General features: G+C 43.2%; 1 protein-coding gene across 9 annotated transcripts in view; it reads right to left on the reverse strand.

Moving 5' to 3' along the window:
• Window positions 1-22,110, reverse strand: part of ANK3 (ankyrin 3) — a 741,327-nt gene that overhangs the window by 90,190 nt on the left and 629,027 nt on the right. For all 9 annotated transcript variants that reach the window (XM_069101834.1, XM_069101837.1, XM_069101836.1 and 6 more), the window contains 2 exons: window positions 10,210-10,333; window positions 4,786-4,888 (listed from right to left, as the gene is read on the reverse strand). In XM_069101834.1, coding sequence (XP_068957935.1) covers window positions 4,786-4,888; window positions 10,210-10,333 — 227 coding nt within the window. The remainder of the gene's footprint in view (window positions 1-4,785; window positions 4,889-10,209; window positions 10,334-22,110) is intronic.

Here is a 22,110-nt window from a genome sequence, read left to right on the forward strand (position 1 = left end):
GTACTCAGATTTATAGTTTTTGAAGCATTTTCAAGTATGTTATCTTCTTGGACTCCCTATCAATCCAATAAAGAGAATAGTTTAAAAGGATAAATGGAGGTAAGGCATGGAAATGCGCTTTGCAATTAGAAAGCCTGATATGAATGTGACATCCCACTCCAAGGTCACGTCACAGTGCAGAGGGGACCCCGCATTTCTGAGGGCTAAGCCAGCAGAATCAGAATTGGACGGTTCCTTGTCCCCAGTCGGTGACAGACCGTATGTGTGATGTCTGGAACTAGCCTGTTTGAAGCTGCCCACTGGTTGCCCCAGACTGGCTACTGGGGGTGAATTTCTTCGGTTTTTTTTACTCAGACTCTTTACCATTTGATTGTGAGCTGCTTTTCCTTGTAACCCCAACACCTAGCAGAGTGCTCTGGTGCTTAATAAATGCTTACTGGGGTTTTTGCTGATGGAACCAGAGCCTATATAGAGAACATGAGTGTCCTTGAAGCATTATCATCCTTACGAACCGTCTGGGAGGAGCACTGAAACAGAAGGTCAGGGGTCACTTCCCAGCTCTACATTTAACTCTCTGAGGCAAATGATTTCCACCCCTGGAGGCCTTTTTTCACCATCTACAAAATAAGGCCTTTGAACCAGCTGGTCTTCTGGTCCCTTCTAGCTCTGACATTCAGTAATTCCAAAAAAGACAGATTTGGAAGCACTGCAGCCTCACAGATTTTCACACCATGCCCCATTGGCCATCAAGTCCCAATTCATTCACAGAAGGAAAGAGGATGATCCAGTGGAAAAAATGCTGGTGTTGGGAGGGGGAAGAAGGAGGGGGTCAGAGGACCTGAGTTCAGATCCTGCCTCTGACACTTACTTAACCTGCCCTGGACCTCAGTCTCCTCATGCATAAAAAGAGGAAACTGGAATAAAGGGCCTCTGATGTCCCTTCCAACTGTGACTCTGTGATTCTTTTCTTCTCAGGGGCCTGGTATATAAGGTAGAATGTTGTTCCTGAGTCATTTCAATTGAGTCTGACTCTCTATGACATAATTTGGCATTTTTCTGGGTAAAGATACTGGACTGGTTTGCCATTTCCTTCTTCAGCTCATTTTTACAGAAAAGGAAACTGAAGCAAACAGGGTGAAATGACTTGCCAAGGGTCACATAGCTAGTAAGTGTCTGAGATCAGATTTTAACTGAAAAAGATGAGTCTTCCTAACTCCTGGCTTGGAGTTGTAACCACTGTGCCATCTATGATAGAACTGAGTTCACATAAGATAGAACAGGGAGATATAAATTAATTCCTCAAAATTTATTTTGAATGAATGTAATTCACTCAAAAGCATTGCTTTTCACTGATCTCTAATAAACCAAATAGGACTTTCTTAGTTTATAGGAGTTAATATACTTTCCTGCTAGTTAATTTATGACAAGAGAATGACCTGGACCCTGAGAGAATTAGAATTCGACATGCCAGTGATTGACTGCACCAAACAAAAAAACCTCCATCTCTGGGGAGCTTGGCTCATGTAGGAGCCCGCATCAGCACCAGCAAGGATTCATTTCAGAGCCGATTGAAGACCCCTTTTTTTATCCCCATCCTGTCTGTCTACCCGCTGAAGAGCTGCTTGTCCTCGTTTTTCTGTGTTCTTTGGAGAGTTCAGGATTCAGAGCTAGAAGGGATCTCAGAAAGGCTGGGGGGTCTGGTGGGAAAGGCAAAGATCGCCAGTTCGAATCTCCCCTCTCATGTTTAGTACCGGGATGACCTTGGGTTCTAACGTTTCCGGGCCTCAGTTTCCTCATCTAGGCAACAAGGTGACACAGTGAATAAAGCGCTGGACCTGGAATCAGGAAGACTTGAGTTTAAAGCCCGCCTTAGACCCTCACTAGCTATGGGACCCTGGGCACGTCATTTAGCCTCTCTCAAAATTTCCTCATCTGCAAAATGGCGATAATAATAGCACCTAACTCTAGGGGTATTTGAGGATAAGATATTTGTAAGGAGCTTTGTCAGCTACTTGCTATTATTATTATTATTACAATTATCTACTAAAAACAGCCCTTCTGGAATCTGTGATCCCTTCATTTATAGCAAAGGCGTCAGAAACATATGGGATTCGTCCAGGGTCATAGGGCAGCAAAGAGCCGAGGAAGGATTCAAACCCAGGTCCTAGAACTCAAAGGCAGACTCCAGGCGGTACATAAGTGAGAGCGCAGAATTTCTAATCCACGGAAATGGAAGAGAGAGGCCAGACTAGAAAGGATACGGCAGCTGACTATGGTCAGGGTCTGTGTCGAGGATGGGAGCTCTCCTCCAGAGCAGGGGCTGAACAGAAAACAAATGCCTGCCTGCCAAGAAGATGCCTGAGACTCTATTCCCCCCAATGCCTGGAGCTACGTTTCTGCTGCCCCTTCCATCCTTGGAGCAAGTCGGTTCGGGGAGGAGCTAACAGAAAAGGGTATGAATGAGAAGGACAAACCCTGGGATTCCTGTTTGTGTTACGACTAAAATATTTATACACCACAAAGTGACTCACACGCTGAAACCAGGCGCATGTTTGGGGTGTGGCCCTATCCCCTGCTGCACGAACCAGTGGGATCATTTATCTGAATCTGTCACCGTAGCCTTAAAGAATCCGCTCAGCTCCTGAGCGCTAAATCAAGCCCGGCCAGGTGTCTCTTGTCTTCACCAAGGACAAACATTCTTGAGAGACTCTTCACCGAGGCACAGTGTCCTCTGAACAGTCTAACAGCTGGCTCCTGACTAGCAATAATAAGTAATATTTTTATATCACTTACTATATATATGTGGATATATATAGTAAGTCCCATACAATATATACATACACATATATATATATATACTAAGTCTTACACACACATACATATATTATACATATTTATATATGAAAGGCTTGGTAAATATCTCAATTGGTCCTCACAACAACCCTGGGAGGTAGGTTCGATTATTATCCCCATTTTACAGATCAGGAAACGGAGGAAATTAGAGGATCAGTGACTTGCCTAGGATCACACAGCCAATAAGTGTCTGAGCCTCATTTGAACACAGGTCTTCCTGACTCCAGGCCTAGTGCTCTTCACTAATATTAACCTATCAATTGATCTATAGGACCTGAGTTCAAATCTCACCTCTATAACTTACCACTCATGTGACCTGAGTCAAATTACTTGCCTCAGTTTTGTCATCTGCCAAAAAAAGGTTGGACTCTGGGGTCCTTTTCAGCCCTAGGTTTGTGATTTTATTCCAAGAATAATTATTTCCCAATAGCTCAATTTTCTCAATTTTAAACATGGAGGTCATGGAATTACCAGGTCCTGACAAGTGGCCACAGTCCAGCATGTGAGACGCTTATGTCATCATCTATACCTGGGCTACATACTACCTAAAAAACTGCCCTGAAATGGACCTGCTGGTGAACTGTGACCACACCTGAAATGATTTTACAATGGACTTTTGTCTGTCAGAATACTGAGTAACCACAACATTCATCACTGGAAGGCTGAGGTCTTGAGAACATTCCAGGTAGCATAAAACAACAGAATATTTATTGAAGGTATTTGTCTCATAAAGCACTGTATACACCCTGGTGCGACTCTGTCTGGGAACCAACATCTCTAGACAGGAGGGAGCCTTCAAGTCTTGGTTGCTCAACGTGCAACCTTTCACTTGCCTGGGACAGACAATCTCATACCTGCCTGTTCTGGTTACCTTCATAATAAAGCCGCTGAATCGGCCAGGGACGGTTTGCAGTGTATAATGTCAACCTCCTAGAAAAGTAGCTTCACAGTCCAAACAATGAGCTCTCCGATGACCAAATAGGCAGCCTGATTTAGGCCTCCCCCCAAAGTGACTCTTGTTTTCTTTTCCTGTGGCTTCAATTAATCAATGAATGAGCTTTTGGAAGTCAAATAAACAGAAGAGAAATTTAACTGCCTACAAGTCACAATCCCAATGGGATGCTTGTCTTGAAGTTTAGCCTTTTATCACAAGTGCACCAAAAATTGGAGACTCAACACAAGGCAGATCTAGTTATAATATTTTTAACCAAGAATAATCTTCCAAGATGCCACTGTGTAGACAACCAATACTTCTAGATGAGAGGGAGCGTTTGCGTAATGGTTGCTCAATACATAACCTTGCAGGTTTGAATATCAACTAGGAAGAACGAGGGTCTATATTTTATTTCTAAAATTCATACTGGGATTGAAGTGCAAATGAGACTGTAGGATGGTTTCTTCAGGGATCTCTGGACTTTTCCTTTAGGCTTTTGGAGACCTACCTAGAGAAGGAAAGGGGCCATTTTTCATCCTTATTTCTATCAGTATCTCCTTCGTAGAAGCATTGTGGAATCATGGATGGAAAATTGCCCTTAGAGTCAGGAAGACATAGGTTCAAGTCTTGCCTCTGACACATGCTGGTGTGTGACCTTGGCCAGATCATTTAACTTCTCAGTGCCGCCAGGCAAATCTTAAAAACTTTTAATTGTGGAAAAGTGTCAACCTGCACTGGTAGAAGGGCATTTCCTCATTTGGGAGTTCCCTATAGCAATGAAATTATAAGTCCAGTCTTTATCTCTACCCTCTATCCAATTCCCTTCCCGATAATTGTCAACTGGTTTTCAGCAACAATATAACACTAATTATCAGACCACTATCTTGGCTTACCCAAAGTTTAAAGCAAAGGGAGAAATGCAGTCCTTGAGTGTCACTATACAAGCAATTACAGAAAGAGAAATTACATAATTAAAGTAGATAAAAATGAATGCCTACCTGATCCTTCGATGGCACCAGCAATTCTTCTATCATCATGCTGTCTCGGGCATATGAGCTTCGGTTCAGTGTGTAAGACCTATCCGAACTGAAGGAGCGGAGGCTGTTGTATTTACAGTTAACCATTCAACAGTGCCAGATGATGGTGATGAGATGAACAAAAAATAAATTAATGCATGCAACTTCCAGGGAACAGCCAAAGATGAGACTCATTGAATGATCAAATGGACATTAACAAAAAAGGCTCACAAATGGAAACAACACAGATGGAGTTTTTCATATCTGAAAAATGGTTTTCAGGCTAAAATTTCCCTCTGACTAGCTCTGGTTTAAAATTAGGTCAACTGGTTTAAAAAAACTGGCAAAAAGTTGACATTTGTGGACTTTTTCAGATGTTTCCCTGTGAAAATGGAACCAAGAGGACAGTGATGGAAAGTCTGACCACTGTAGTGAACGAAGGGACCTGAAATCTGAATCAGAGAGAACACTTATGTCAGACATTCCCCTTTGTCTGGTGCAACAGATGCCTTGGTTTTGAGGGTTGATTCTGAGCTAACCCTCATGGCCATGACTACGGAGTTTTCATTTCTTTCTCTTTCTCTTTTTAGAGGTGTGGTTGTTGGATTCGATGATACTTCTACGCTTAGGGGCACCTGGGAATCAACATGGAGCTTGTTGACATTCAAAGGATGAACTCTGTTTTGTTATTTGCCACTCAGAGGGGAGGAATCAACTGACGGATCATCAGGCATTTATTAAGAGCTTACCAGCACTGGGCTAGGTGCTGAGAATACAGAATCAAAGAAAGGAGTCTGCCTTTCAGTGGACAGGTAGCCGACTTCTATCCCCGAAGGGACTGGCCAGTTTTCAGGAGAAAATCGAGTGCTATCTTTTCTGAGGATGTCATTGCCTTCAGGTGAACTCAATGATAACTACTCTCCCTCTGCTTTCTTTTCATTGCTTTCTGCCCAATCTTCATCCTAGTTTTTCTGAATCTTCTCAGCAGCCTTGCTCCACCCCTAATCTCCATTTCCTCTACTTTTTATGGTGAGGATGCCATGGCTGTTTTGAATCAGGGCTGATCTTATCTGGCCCTTTATAACCCATGATATCAGGGGAAGGTGTTTAGGGGGACCTGGGGGAGGGAAAAGAATAAATATTTATATAGTACCTACTATGTTACAAACACTGTGCTAAGCACTTTTTACAAATATTATCTCATGTGATCTTCACAACTTTGTGAGGAGGATGCTATTATTGTCTCCATTTTACAGTGGAGGAAACTTGAAGAAAACAGCACTTAGGTGACTTGCCTAGGGCCACACAGCTAGTATCTCAAGCTGGATCTGAACTCAGGTCTTCCTTACTTGAAGCCCAGGCTCTATCCAGTGTGCCACTAGCCCTTTCTCCCAAGGAAACCATGTCTTTCTCTGCTCTTTAAAACTCTGCTCAGTATGAACACTGAATTTACGGTGGATGAAGCTAGTCATACAATCATTCCATCACACATGCCTCATTATCTCCTCCCCCACCTGCTGGATTGTGTGACACTGATGCCTACCTACCCCTGCTTCTTGGTGCACTCAACCATTCGCCCCAAGTCAGCCTCTCATTTGTAACAGTAAAAACATCCAGACATTCCCACTTCCTACCCATAATGCAACATAATTTACGGCATGTCTTTCTTCTTCTTCTACACTGTAAACTTCTCAAGGACAGGGAGTCCCTGAGTTTGTAACTATTATTTTCAAAGCACTGGTGTAGGGGGTTGGGTGGGTGGGAAACAGCACAGTGAGGAAAGTGGGGCACAGTGGAAAGAGCCCCGATTCAGGAGTCAGAGGCTCAAATCCCACCCCCGACATTGTCAACATGATCTCGAGTCATGGGACTCAGTTTCCTCATCTGTAAAGTGATAAGGTACTAGACCACTGGATCGCCTTTTAAGTCCTTTCAAGCTTTAGAACTATGCTCCCACCCCACCTTTTGCCTACTTGGGGTGAATGGAAAGGAAATGGGAAGAGCCTTCCACCCTTCCTGATGCCTGGAGGTCTATCATCCAAGATGAACCCCTCCTGAGAATATAAGCTCCCCGAGGGCAGGGACTGTTTCATTTTGGACTCTGCAACCTAGAACCTAGAAATTTCTTCAAAAATTCATATTGAACTTAATTATTGCTTTTTCTGCAAAGATGCTGGGAGAACCAATAAAGGAAGGTGTAAAGGACTTCACAAATAAATCCATCAGATCCTTGGTTGTCCAAGTCAAAGACAAGACTGACTCCACCAAGGTCCCTAAGGGCACTAAGGAATAGGACTAAGCCCTACCAGAAGACCAGTAGAGAAAGGCAAGGAGGTACTTTTCAGCTGCTTAGTAACTATTAAAGTACTAGTAGAGCCCTGTCCACCTCCCTAGATGACACTCAATGATATCCACTGATTAAACTAAGGGCTAGGATATAAGAGGAAGGGAGTGGCCAAAGGCCAGTCAGCTGTCCTCCCATCTTCCTGATAAGAGTCAAAGGCCCAAGCCATCATCGGCAATGGCTGCCTAACCACTGACTTCTCAACCTCAGCCTACAGTTCTCCTTCTCAGTCTTGAACTATCTGAGGCCTTTCTTTATTCATAGAATTAGAGGAAGTAGATTAGAATGGCACAGAGGAAAGAATGAGTACTGGCTGGGTTCACTGGATCTGGGTTCAAATTCAGCTTCTAAAACATGCTATCTGCAGAACCTGAGGCAAGTCCCTTGGCTTCATTTGGAAAAGGAGGGGGTTACATGAGGTGGTCTTTCAAGCATGAGATCTATGAATATTGTAGTGCAAAAAAATCTCTAAATAAAAAAAAAATCATCTTCTCCTAACTTAAACAGTAGGGATAACTACAAAACAGAGACATCCAGTATAAGCCTGAAAAAATGCTTTCATTTGGAGCATGATGTCTGAGGCTTTGATTTTTTTCACATTGACAAATCAGAGCTTAGTTTGAATTTGCTTCTAACCCTCGATTTGTTTTACTCTGAATTATTCAAATACATAAGTGGAGATTTTTGCCCTCAGATTTGGGGTGGCAGGAAGCCTGAAATTTGTATTATTTTGGTAAATTATATGTGGCTGTCGGGACACCCTGAAAGTTATTTGTAAGAAATATTAGAAAAACACATGCCTCATGTCTCTAAAAATGTGTTACATGCCTAAAAAATTCAAATAGGACAGCATCCAGCAAACAAACAGGCCTTTAGGACAATCGTTTTATCAATCTAAAGACCTCCCATGATCTCATGCACCCCACATAATTTGTTAATTGAATTGCAGTCATTTAATTCCTTCCAATATTTTTACCCCCAACTCATTGGCAGTTTCTGATCAGGGGCTCTAAAATCAATCAAGTCACTTGTTAATTTGCGGAAAATCATGAAACTTGCTAAAGCTGAGCAGAAAATAAAATCACATCACAACACATCACAATGCTGAAAAATAAAAATAAAAATAAGCAGAGAGTGATGGGGAGAAATGCAATGAAGATGCCACAAGTCTTCTTACCTGATCTTAGGACTATTTTAAAGAATTTATTGGGAAGAAGTAGGACAAATAGAAAGCAAAAAATCAGACAAGAAAAAGAAAATGTATGGTTGAGTGACTTATACATTCTATGTTTTCATTTTTTAAAATGTTACACTCAGAATAGTTTATTTAATAAAACACTATTTTGTTTTGTTTTGAACCATGGGCAGCATAGAGCTTGAGTCATATTTTTCATTTATTTGGTTTTTTTTTTTTGTGTGTCTGAGCATAACATATATAGATTATGCTGATGTAAAAATGAATTATATACAAGTAGCAACAAATACTAATGGTGCTGTTGAAATCAGAAATGTGAAAGCCTTAGCACTCCCTCCAAAAGCCATGAAACCTGATGTCTTAGGGAAATCTCTCAGTTTGGGGTCTCCTCTGGCGGATGTCAGAACTACAATCATACCTCCATATTGATGCGCTGGCAGAAATGGGATGGGGAGACGGCTGAATAGTGGACAGACTGTACCAGTTAACTAAATGGAACTGTTATAATAATGATGATGCCTTGATAACGTATAGTACTCTAAGCTTTGCAAAGTGTTTTACATACATTATCTCACTCGATCTTTATGCCAAGGTGTTGAATGACAGTTAAGCATCAGTCTTCCAAAAAAACCCATTTTTAACTGTAGGTGTTATTAACATGGGCAATCATTGTTATAAATTTTCTTTTCAAACACTTTTACTTGTTATGGCTTTGATTAGCCACTCTGCAGATTCCATTAAGACTATTTTGGGCCTCTTAACAGAAGTATTTATAAACTGGAAACTTTATCAGATTACAAGAATTTAGAAATACTGTAAGAGACACTAATACAGAGAAAGAGAACCTATTTAGAATGGATCTACTCCACATCTAAGGCAGCCTAGCTTAGGAGCACATAGGACTGAGGACAAACACCCAAGCTTTACTTTGTGGGAAGTGCCATTCATTCACTGGGAGACAATGAAACTTTACAACAGATCATTAAACTATAGGAAAATGTCCCCAGGGCTCTGGCTTGGGAGGTTTAATTATTAGCTTCAAAATAACTTGACTGTCAGCAAACACACTGTTAATCCACAACAGGGCAAAGCAATCTCCAAATAGAGCATGGAGTCTTTTTTCTCTCAAGCAGTGCAAAGGGAGTTTTTAAAGTGCAGGGTTTTCCATAAGCCAAACCTTTTCAGTTAGGACACAGAGACTGCAAATCGGTAGCATTCCATTGTGTGAGAAGCCTGGGGACCCTCACATACCATCACATTCTTTGCACAAAGGTCTGTTTTAAACATCCTCTGTTCCTTTTCAAACAAAATAGTTCAATGGCTTTCAAATACACACAAAAATGCTTATAAAATAGTTTTTAAAATAAACGACACTGGCGAGTTTTCTTCTTAATTTTCACAATGAAAAATAGAAACAGACTTACAATGTTCACCCCTAACTGTAAGTGTGGGTTTCCATTATTATGCAGATTTCAGAATGAATGGGGCGATACTCCTAAATCTATACAAATCAACAGTGCCTGGCAAAGAGCAGGTTTTTAGTTCATGAGGTGGAATTAAATCTTTCTCATCAACAAATAAGGTATCTTTTCAATAAAGATCAGATTTACTCTGAAAAGCACTGGTTCTCTCAAATTTTCCAGTCAGTTCTTTGGCTATATGTATGAAGATATATAAAATGGACTAGACTAAAAATAAAAATCATGAAGAGAATAGCAGCACATGTACACTGGCAAGGGCACCACTGCATGGGAATGTACAGCCTTCTTTTCCAAGAACACATCTTGGAGAATATGGCAGAAAAACTCGATTTATGGGTCAATCATGGTTGTCTGAGAGCAAAAAGGAACACCAAATACAACAATACCTGGCTGAGCGAGCTCCCATGCTGAAGCCTATGTATCCTTCCGCGGGCAGAGAATCATCTCCTAGCTCTTTGAGATCTTGGGGCCCAAGATACTTGTCTGTATCCCCCGTCATGGCATCTTCACCTGCCAGTAGAAAGGAGCAAAAATCAGAAGGCTCCAGTTTTCCTCGTGGCCAAAGCCTATTATTACAAGCCCTGTTCCTCCCCGGCTGCCAGCACAGAAACAATCAATTAGCATTCCTTCCCCCTGCCCACCCCCAAGGCTTTTTGGAATTTCGACCTGAGAATGAAATCTGTCTAGCAAAAGTTCAAGAGAGAAAAGAAATCTAGGTAGAGGTTAGTATATAATCAAAATAAAATCAAATTCATATAGAGTATAAGCTGCTCATGTGTTCCAAATACCAATTAAAGACAGTGCCCCAAAGCTCCCTAGAAAGATATATTTTGGTCAAAAAATCTGATTGAGTGTCCAGAACTAGAAGAGACAGTGATGAGAGCTACTTGTTTGAATGGACAGTTTCCAGAAGAAAGTCGGTTTCTTCTATGACAATTTTCCAATTTGTAAAAGCTAAAGGATCAGGCTTTTCCCCCTCAGTGTTTTTTCAGTCCCGGTTGGGTGAGACTTTAACAATAAAATCCTTTTTTATAGGAAGCCACAATTATTGAATTAAAAAAAAAAAAACTAAAAGAAGTAAAGAGAGTGCAAAGCCTTCAATGTTCCAACTGGAACTGCAGAAAATTAATATTCCATCCAATTAGGAGAGTATTTTAAATCCACTGAGAAATGCAAACTTAAATTGCTTTGAAACAACTTTGAGTTAGGGGGATTAGAGTTCTGCAAACCTAGCCGCACAACAACAAAGGGTTAACAGAAAGATCTCCCCTAGCCTGACTACCAGTGCGTGTCATTACATCACGCAGAATCCACATTCCCCAAGTGACAGGGCAAATTTAAAATGGTCCTTTGCCCTTTGGGGAGGTTGCCTAGCCCAGACAAAAAGCAGCACCTCGGCCAGGCTACCTTCCTTCTTTCTGTAATCCACCTCCGTCCCCGAGCCCCCTTTCCCTCGTTCTCCCTCGTTTTTAAAAAGGAGGATAAGAAAGTTTGGCTGGCCCGGAGAGGCTGCCAGAGTTTGCTATTGTGTGGTCTCAAAGGTAAGTGAATCATGGGCTCGCTTTGTACCGTTTAGTGCTGTTCAGAATTTCCATTTGCTCAACTGGGAAACGTGGGGGGCGCTAACCTACCCATTGAGGCTAAATATGATGTCTGCAAAGGTTATCAAAACAAAACAAAAGCAAATAAACAGATCCTGCAGGCTTGTTAATAGTGACTAAAGGGACTCTTTTAGGGTTAGTCTCTTCGTACACACATTGGAACTGTCACACAAACACCAAACACAACTAAAAAGAAGAACCTTACTCGCTTGCAAAGCCATATTTCCCCCGGGCTGGACTGGGAAAACAGCACCAGCACCAGCACCAGCACCGGCACACGCGCTCTCCGGGCGTTTCCAAGGATCCCCGCGAGTCCCTTAAGCCGAGATTTCGCCCTGAGCTTCGAACCCCCAGAGAATGCCAGAGCCCCGCGGGTCGGGTCACTTTCCACGCCTCCACCACTGGGCTCCCCCCAGCATCGTGGACTCTTGGCTGGCGCTGGCGGGCTTACCCCGCCACATCGTTTCCCACACTCCGGAGGTCGGCAGATCGTCCGAATTTCCAACAGAGCGAAGTGGGGGAAAAACAGAAAATGCCAAACATCCGGCAATACTTAATTGTGGCTAGGATCCTTTCTCATCGAGCTGCAGACATCCTTTTAAAGCTCCTTCTGATGGGATTAAAAACTTCGTGGGCCCAGCTCGGCGGCCCCCAGCTAAGCACCAGGACAGGAGGCGTTATTTGTATGTAAATGTGCGGAGCTCGCTGGGCAGGCGGCCGGGCCTGTGTAAGCTTTCCTGTAATTCGATCCGCGGCTACTGAGCTGGGCCTGAAATCCACTAGACTGCCCGCCTGAAATCGCCCAGACCCACTGGGCAGGGGGCTCGGAGCACAAGGCCGGGGCAGCCTCCAGGGTGCACGGCCCGCCCGCGAGAGAAACAGGAGGGCGAGGGAGAGAGAGTGCCTGGGCCGGGTGCTGGGAAGATACTGTAACTTTGAACTCTCTCCTCTCCTGGAGTTGCGATTATTTATGCTGTCAGGTGGGAAGGGGAAAAAAAGAGAAAGAAACCCACAGAGGACCTGCCCTGCAGTTGTGAAACAGCCAGGCACCAGAGGGAAAGGCAGCAACCCCACAGCGCCCAGGGACGGGCTTCAGAACAACAAAGCTGCAGCAGGCGCTGCTTCTGCAGAAGCCTGGAGAAAGGGGCAGAAAGATGGGCTGGACTGAGGAGGGGGCGGGGGATGAGCCTGTATTTGGGAGCTTGGCATTTTAGCTCATTAATGGACCCAAAGCTACTTGGGTGTAACACACACACACACATGCATTAAAATAGGGAGGAGTAGGGAGGGTGGGGAGGAAAGAAGCTTTGTGAGTCTACTACTATACCGAGACTTTTTTTTTTCCAAGTCTTCCCTGCCTCGGGGTGCTGGGTTCCTAGGTCACTCCACCCCAATATACACGGTTTCCCTGGGGAAAATGTGGATATGTGGGGAAAAGATTTCAATCATTTTTCAAAACTTTTTGGTTCTGAAAGTGAGTTACAGGGTAAGGTGGGGACATGTACAGTTTTTTTAGGGGGGCCTTGGAATTGTGACATTCTCTTGGGAGTTACAGACGAAAGGGGGCAGGATTTATGATCAGAGGAGCTGTATTCAAATCCTGCCTCAGCCTCTTCCTACTGTGACCTCGGAGGACAAGTCATTTAACTTTCCTGCGATCAGTCTACTCTTCTCTAAAATAAAAGGGCAAATAAATTGAATAAAATTCAGTGGCCTCTATGGTACCTTCAACTCCAAGTCTCAGATCCTATCACCCAATGAGCTCCCCTGGCCCCGTTAGTCTGGCTTTTAGAACAGTGAATTTGCATTATTAATAAGGTAGGCAGGGAACACATTTGCCTCACAAACAACTTTAGATATTTCAGGTTAGAGTACCATACTTCTTAGGGCCTGTGCTTTTTTTTTTCTTTCCAGTGCTGTCCCACGCTCTGTGATCCCATTTGGGGTTTTCTTAGCAAAGGTAAAGTGGGTTGCCATGACTTTCTACAGTTCATTTTACAGATAAGGAAACTGGGTTAAGTGATTTGCCCAAGGTCACACAACTAGTAAGTGCCTGAGACTGGCCTTGAACTCAGTCTTCCAGACTCCAGGCTTGGAGCTCTATCCACTGCACCACCTAGCTGCCCTGGTAATTATTGATAAAGGAAGACATTTGCAGCCCAGCTACAGTCAATGTTCCTTGGATCTGAGGATTTCAGAGGTGTAAGCAGTAGTAAAGATCATGTTGTAAAAATCAGTGAAATTAGGGAAAATAAGATCCCCACATATACGGAACAAATTTTCAACTCTAGAATAGGTTGTGGAGAGATCAGACCCAGTTTCCTTATCTATAACAGGAGAATAAAAATATAGTACTCATTGGCTGCATTATTGACTGTTGTAAGGATCAAATTAGATGTCAGTTTAGCCTGGAAGGAATTTTGAAGATGAATTAATTCAACGCTTTTTTCACACATGAAGAAATGCAGTCTAAAAGGTGAGATCTGGGACAAAATCCCACACATCACAAATAGGAGAGCCAAAACCTGAACCTGGGTTTTCTGACTTGAAATTCCAAACTCTTTCTATGCTTCCATCTTGCCTCCTCTGGAATTTAAGTGAGGTATTCTACAGAAAAACAGCTTTCAGCCTAAAACAGATAACCAAGGCCTTCTGACCCTCTCATCTGAATATTCTTTATAGAGATTTCTTCTCCTCTCTGAGGTCTGACTAAGGGTTATTCTTGAACCTGCATTCCAGACTGACTTAGCAGGCCTTTCATAGCTCTCAAAGGCTGGGTTCAGGGTAACAAGTCACAAGCCACACCCCTCCAGTTGTCAGCTGAAGGCAAGCAGGAGCCACCACAGTTTAGAAAATGGGTAAAAATGGTCACTACCACCAGCCCAGAGCAACCTTCCAATTTGTGACTGACAAATCAATCACTTTTAAACAGAAACAGCTATGTTACTCTGTATGATGAAACAACGTACATTCAGGGCTCTAAAAAATTACAGAAATGGGGAAAGCAAGGCATTTCAAAATCCATATACAGCCATACATTAAAAGCCTACTGGGCACTAGACCCTGTACTGGGGGCTCAGGATACACAGACAAAAATGAAACAGAAACATCCACAAGATGCTTACTTTCTATAGTGGGAGACAACATGGCCTCCCTGGCTGAAATCCTGTCCTCTAAAGCAAGCCTTCTCTAACCCCCTTTTAAATCCAGTTTGTTTTCCCTTTTTAATCATTTCCTAACTGTGGAGGCTCCTTTGCACTATTCTGTACATAGCTTGAGATAAATGTGTGTATACATCCATACACATATATATGTATATACATACATATATTTGTTTGCATGTTTTCTCTCTCATTAGATTGTTAGCTCCTTGAGGGCAGGGACTATGTTGTGACTTTTTTGTATTCCTAGTTTAGCCTGGTGCCTGTCACAGGGAAGACACTTAACAGATATTTACTGATTGACTGATTGACGTATATACATATACAAAATAAATACAAAGAAGTTGAAGGAGAGACACAGCAGCTGGGGGCAATCAGGAAAGGCTTCATGTAGGTGGTGGTTTTCAGGCTGCACTTTGAAGAAAAGCAGAGGTGACTCTTGGTCACCACAGATGGCGTACTAATTGATTCACGGTATTTATTAAAAGACATATTTTAACTCATGTTAGTGGATAATGTAGGACAGTGGGGAAAGCCTCATGCCTGAAGAAATAGATTCTAATCATGACCCTTTCTAGCTGTGATCTGGACTAAATCATTTAACCTCTGAGCCTCAGTTTCCTTAAAAATGAGGTAAATCATCAGGTAGGTGGCACAGTGGATAGAGCAATGGGCATGGAGTTCGGAGGATCTGAGTTCAAATGCTGCCTCAGACATGTACTATTCGTGCAACCCTGGGCAAGTCACTTCACCCTGTTTGCCTCAGTTTCCTCACCTGTAAAATGAACTGAGAAGGAAATAGCAAGCCAGTCCAATATCCTTGCCAAGAAAAGGAGAGTGACACATAACTGAGACAGAAAGGAAGCAACGACAGTGGCCCCGCTTACAGTCTGCTTACTCCATAAGGTGCTGCTAAAAAGTGCCACCGGAGTGTGGGGTACTCTGGTTACTGAAAGGTAGTCATTAGGAGAGACTTTAGGTCATCAGCAAAACCTCATTCACAGAACGCTGTGGGACTGTCCCTCCGGGGAACTGTGTTCGGTGGTCTTGGTTCTGAAGTACAGAGAAGGATCATCAGGGACAGATTCTTGGGGGGAGGAGAATGGCCTCCCAGAGGCAATGGCTCTGCAGGGCAGTACTTATTCAAATGTGTTAAAACATCACTCTCTGTATTTGATAGACACATCTGAAATGCAACCCAAAGAATTCTGAAAGCTGGACAGAGGCTAGGAATGGAATGGTGAGAAGATGAAGACAGGCCAGAGGGTTCTAGAGCAAACTCCCTCTGGGCCCTCTATGGGCTGGCTGGGACAGAACCCCTCACTGTGGCCTGCCCTGCCCCGTGATTTCTCACCTCCAGAATTGACACAGGCCTTGCCCTTCCAAATCCAGCTCAGACACCACCTCCTCTGTGTAGTCTGCCCTGCTTCTGTTCAGCTGAAAGTCTTCTTCCTCCTCTCACTGGCCTAGGGTGCCACCTGGCTTCCTCCTTAGCCCTCAGCATGTCCCTCACCTCCACCTCATATAGCCTCCAGCTCTTTTCAGGGCTCCATACAAGTCCTGAATCCTTTCCCAATTCCCCTGATTGTTAGCCATCCCCTGTCCCCTTCACTTGGAATTTATTTTGTATAGATCACATTTTTTATATCCATAAAGCTGGGATCCACCCCTTCCCCCCAAATCACTTTGGACTTGCTTTTTAAATATCTGTATGTGTCTGTGAATCTGTGAGCCGGGCCCTCTCATCACTCTGGGATTATTTTGTATATATTATATTTGTAGAGATCTATGAAGCTGTTGCATCCTCTCAGCTGAACGTCTGCTCCCCTGAGGGCAGGGACTGTCTTCTTTCTGTGTTTGTAGTCCTGGGGCCTGGCACTTGACATCTGCTTGCCGACTGATCCCAGCTGGTCTGGGTAACCTCACTGACTGGGAGCTTCTTAATGTCAGAGGCTGCGTCCTTTTTCATTGCTTTCATCTTGCCATCATTGTGATCAATACCATTAAGTAATCCCTAGGGTCTCCTCTGGGCTAGGTGACACAGTGGCCGAAGCACTGAGTTTGGAGTCGGGAAGACCGGAGTTCACATCTAGCCTCAGACACTTACGAGCTGTGTGATTGGGGCAAGATACTTGACCCGACTGGCCTCAGTTTCCTCATCTGTAAAATGAGGGAGAGAAGGGAATGGCAAACCACTCGCAGTGGGGTCATGTAGAGTCGGTTCACAACCCAACACCACCATCACCACCAATCCGTCTCTGCTCTCCCGGTCCATCTCCCCACTCATTTGGCTTCTCTTTCCTTCGCAGTCTTGGCCCTGTAGCTAATTAGCTCAACTATAACCTGCCCTCTCCCTGTAGTGCACTGCTCATGCATACCTTGCCAAAATCCAGTCCTGGTTTAACCCCCATCCACCTTTTCCTCCTGCTCTTGCACTGCTGAACTTTGCTGAAGGAAGTCACACAACTGTACGGACTGGTTCCACTACAAATTTGTGTTATCTCAATCTCCACTAGCTCCTGACAGAAGCTCAGTCATCCCTTTATTCTTCCCTGATTGACTCTCTGGGTCCTCAGGCTGGAGAGATCTCAGACCTCTTCTTCCCAGTCCTCCCACTTTGGCCCCTGCCTGGCTCCCTCTCCCAGAAGACCTCTCTTCCCACTTCCTCAGGGAAATTGAGGTCTTTCATACTGAGCTACCCTATGTCCAATTATACACCTCCCGATGCCTCTACACAACCCCCACTTTTTCCTTCTGTGCTCTAACTGACAAAGAGACAGCTCTCTCCTTGACAAGTCCTTGACGCCATCCCCTCCCACCTCTTTCAGGAATGCTTCTCTGAGATTGTCCCTTCTCCTCTTCTCAATCATCAGTCCCTCTGGATAGCTGGAATCTTCCCTGCAGGCCTATAAACATACGTAGCTTTTTTTCCTCCTTAAAGAACCCTCACTGGACCCTCACTCCCTCCAATAATTGCCATAGAGATCTCCTTTTCACAGTCAGATTCTTTGAAAGAGCACCCACTTCTCCACTTGGCCTTCTCTACTCTCCCTAGTCTTCAGTCACTTCTGGGAGGATTTCCCAACCCACCACTCCACTAACATGGCTTTATGGAAGAATGTACTCCCAAAGATACTTCTTTCTTCTTTTGTATGATACTGCCTTATCTCCAGCCCCAGTTTTCCTCCCATGTGCTTGACTACTCCTTGGGCTCTTAGTGCAAACAGACTTCTGGAGTTGGAGTCAGCAAGATCTGAGTTCAAATCCTACTACAGACACCAGCTATGTCACATGTCAACATGTGTGAAATAGAACTTAGCCTCTTTTTATATCTATCCCTCCTCTAAACTCTTCCAAATCTCCCAAGGCTTTAGGCTTTGCCATCCCTTTTTAGATTCAAAATGGAGCCATCCTTTACTCTTCCCTCTCTCTCTTGACCCATAGCCATTCAAATGCCAAGTTTCATAAATATTGCCTACTCAGCATCTCTTACATCTCTCCCCTTCTCTCTGCTCCCAACAGCCACCACCCTCACTTAAGGCCTCAGTGCTTTTCACAGGGATATTGCTATAGCCTCCTAGTTGGTGTCCAGCCCTTTCCCACTTCAATCTTTCCTCCCATGCACCTTTCAGCACTTTCTTCCTCCAGCAGAGGTGTGACCTTAACATTCCTTGCAAAAGAATCTTCAATGGATCCCTATTACCTCTAGGATAAAAGACAGATTTCTCAGCTTAAAGGCCTTCATGGTCTGGCTTCTGTCTCCCTTTTCCTTGCTTTTTCATACCACTCACTTTCATGCATTTACTTTCGGGGTCAAATCAACCCAGTGGCAGACTCTTCACCCTTGCCTGGAGTTCACCCCCTCCTGCTTCTGCCTTTTAGAACACTTAACTTCCTTTAAGACTCATCAGACTTGCAACCCCAGCGAGTCACTGAGCTGCTCTGGCCTCAGTGTCACTGTCTTCCAAAGGGGAGGGTTGAATAAGGTGATGCCTGGTGTTCCTTGCAGCTCTCATTCAATGGCTCTCTGCTCCAGCAGGAGACTGCTCAGTGACCTCCCTGCATGACCGTTCTCTTTCCCCCACAAATTTTCTTGTATTCCCTTTTCTGCTTACAGGGTCTATCTCCTAATAGAATGTTGCCTCTTTGAAAGCAGTCTACTTTCCCTTTATGTCTTGGCATCCTGAGGGCCTGCCCCAATGCCTTGCACATAGCAGGCATTTAAGAAATATTTCTTGAGTTGAATTGAATTGCCTGAATTAGGAAAAATCAAGAAATAGATATTTGGTATGTAAATACAGAGTTGGCCCATACTAATCTCTAACATCCCTTCTAACTTGGAAATGCTATGATTCTATGAAAGAGTTTTCCAAAATCTTAAAGCTTACTAAAACATGACATCTCCAACATTTGCACTGATTACATCTATACTTTCACAAGCCTTTCCCATTTTGTAGTCATTTCTGCTCCTGTATATTACCAACGGGACCCCACAGAACAAAACAATCAGACACCCAGGGACTTCCACAGCCAAGCCCTCACAAGTCACACTACAAACACAGTAACCCATGAAAACTGGCCAAAAAAATCATTAAAATAAAGACCATCTTTACTTCATTTCAGGCCTGTGGCCCCATGCTTTTTAGATTCACCTTGATTTCTCTGGGGGGGGGGGTTATATGCCAAGGAAAATTTTATTTATTGTCATTCATCATTTCAGTCATGTCCAACACTTTGTGACTCCATTTGGGGCTTTCTTGGCAAAGATACTGGAGAGGTTTTCCATTTCCTTCTCCAGCTCATTTTACAGATGAGGAAACAGAGGCAAACAGCATTAAGTGACTTGCCCAGGGTCGCCCAGCCAGTATCTGAGGTTTTCCTGACTCCAGGCGCTCTATTGACTAAACCACCTAGTTGCGCCTAATTTTGTTTGTACTAAATTGGAATGTTGCACAGCTTTCTGTGATATCCATAGCCATTCAACATATGTCATCCTAGTAACCCACACGGGAAAAACAAAGTGGATCAAGATTATAACTTACTCAGATTTAGGATATATGACCTATGGAGTCAAATCATGAGGATATATATATATATATATATATACATATATTATATATGGAAAATTCCAGAATGCATGAAAATGCATAAACATATAGTGTATATTTTTCTTGGATAGGTCCTACAGTTAGATAAAGTACTGGTCCAAATTTAATAGAAGGAGGAGTTCAGTCTGTTTGTATCTGGCAAACTATGCCAGTATTTTAATAATCTCAAATTAGTCCCTAAACAAAAACAAAAAAAATCAACAAAAAGCAAAACAAATCATTTCTTGACCCAATGTTCTCATGATGCCATATGCATATCTGCAAATCACAAGACATCATGATCAAAAGTATAGCTGACCTCAAAAGCAATGGGGATAGGAGTGGTAGGTGGGGCTAAGGAGCATACAGCATAATACCAACCAAACTGGCACAGAGATGATTTAAAAGGTTGACCATCAAAGAAATGTAGGCATGGCAAATCTGTGGGTTAGCCATGTAGACAAAGCAAGGGAAAGAGACTAGAGGGGCAGTCTAAATGTTTCACTAAGAGCGTTCAGCATTGAAGGGTCTGGTGGAGAGTCTCCAGGGTACTGGGCAGATCTTCTATGGAGAAATTATACAAAGAGGGCTAAAAATCCTAGAGGATGAGAAGACAAAGATAGACTGATATCTGTATGAGTGACGGAGTCAATGCACCTTGGGGCTCAAGTTGGAAGGAACCTGAGAGGTCATCTGGTTCAACCTCCTCATTTTACAAAAGAGGAAGCTGAGGCCCAGAAAGGTCCAGTCATTTGTATCGCAATGGGAGGTAACGAGCAGATGTAAAATGAGAAGCCTGGTTCTCCGATCCCAAATTCTGAGCTGCTTCTGCAATATCTAGGTGTTGCCTGAGAAGGTCTCCTTGACAGAAGTGTGTACCAAGCTGTCCTTGTCTATTTCTCTTGCCCAACCAAAGATTTTTCTTCTGCTGAAGAAATAAATTAAATGGTTTGTTTCATTTAAAAGTGTATTTCCCACTCCAAGTCCTCCTTCCTCTTTTTTTTTTTTTTAATTTTGGAAGGGACCTGTGATGGATCCCAGGCAACTGTCTGAGGACTTTCTTCATGATCTGATTTCTTTCTTACTTCCTGAATCCCATGATTAGGGCATCCTAGTTTTTGAAGGATAGACCACAAACTATGTGGGTGAACTAAATGAATTAATCATCTAATTAATCACATCCAGCTTCAGTCACACTTACTCATAGGTCCAAGAGTGCAAGCATGATGTTTGGGGGTAGTCTGCAATACAACACAAGTGGCAGGCAGAGGCTGGGTATAGAGGTCGATGTGAAATCAGAGGACTGGAGTACCAGTCCTAGTTCTGTGATGATAAGCTCTGTGACCAGCCTTCTGTTCCTTTGTATAATGAAGGAGTTGGGGTGAAAACAATCTTTAAGGTCCCTCTAGCTACAAATCGATGATGCTGTCATAGCTATCTGTTTATTTGAGATTAGGAAGGAAAACCAGAATTACTATCTCTGTACTCAAGTGACTTGGGGACAATCTTCATCCTGTTATAATGGACAGCATCGCGGGTTTAGACCTGGAAGGAATTCTAAAGCTCAGTTCTGGTGCAACAAGCTCACCTCCCCAGTTTTACTGTGGATGAAACCAAGTCTGAGAGAGATGGAGTGGCGTGTCCAGATCATGGTTCCTAGTAGATGGTTAAGAGAATGGAGGCAGATTTTGAATTCAGGTCCTTTGACTCCAAATTCAGGGTGATCTTTTCATTGAACTAAGTTGCTAACTAAGCAGAAAAGAAACAAACAAATCAACAATTTTCTGTCCTTAGCTTCAATTGTCAAGTGCCTAGGACATGTATGGCACCTTACTGGGCAACAATATGCAAAGGCAAAGACTTTTTATTCTAGCAGAAGGAAGCAAACAAGGCATTCTAACCAAGGGGGATTTAGGAGAGAAGGCATTCTGTAGGTGGGGGACCACCTGTACAAGGCATACAGGAGGTCACCTCTGCAGAAAAGCCAGCAGGTTGACAAATAAGACTGCAGTGGTGGAGGGCTTGACATTTTTTGTCTCCTACCTCAAGGCAAAAGGACCAAGAACCAAAAATCAAAAAATTCCTGAGCTGCCTCTAGCTCAGGGGTTGCCAACCATGTTGTTTGAGGACTTAGTATTCGATTGAGAAAATATATGATGAAAAAAAGTTACCATGAATTCAGCAATGCTTTTAAATGAATATGTATTTTATTAATCACAACAGCATCTACATACATTTGAAAAATCATCTTACATAGATGTGTGAGACAAGTTATTCTTGCTTATTCATTATACTGAGTCATAGTGTATATTTTCTTGGAGCAAAAGAAGGATCCAAATGACAATTCCTGGTGGGCCCATGGCTTTCTGGATGATATACAATAATTTCCTGACCCACCCAGTCCCTTCTGACCGGTGGTTGTGAGTTACCATTAATAG

Source organism: Petaurus breviceps, unplaced genomic scaffold (assembly GCF_028583685.1).
Source record: "Petaurus breviceps papuanus isolate PSGF00001 unplaced genomic scaffold, PetGlider_PUasm1.0 490, whole genome shotgun sequence".
NCBI lineage: Eukaryota > Metazoa > Chordata > Mammalia > Diprotodontia > Petauridae > Petaurus > Petaurus breviceps.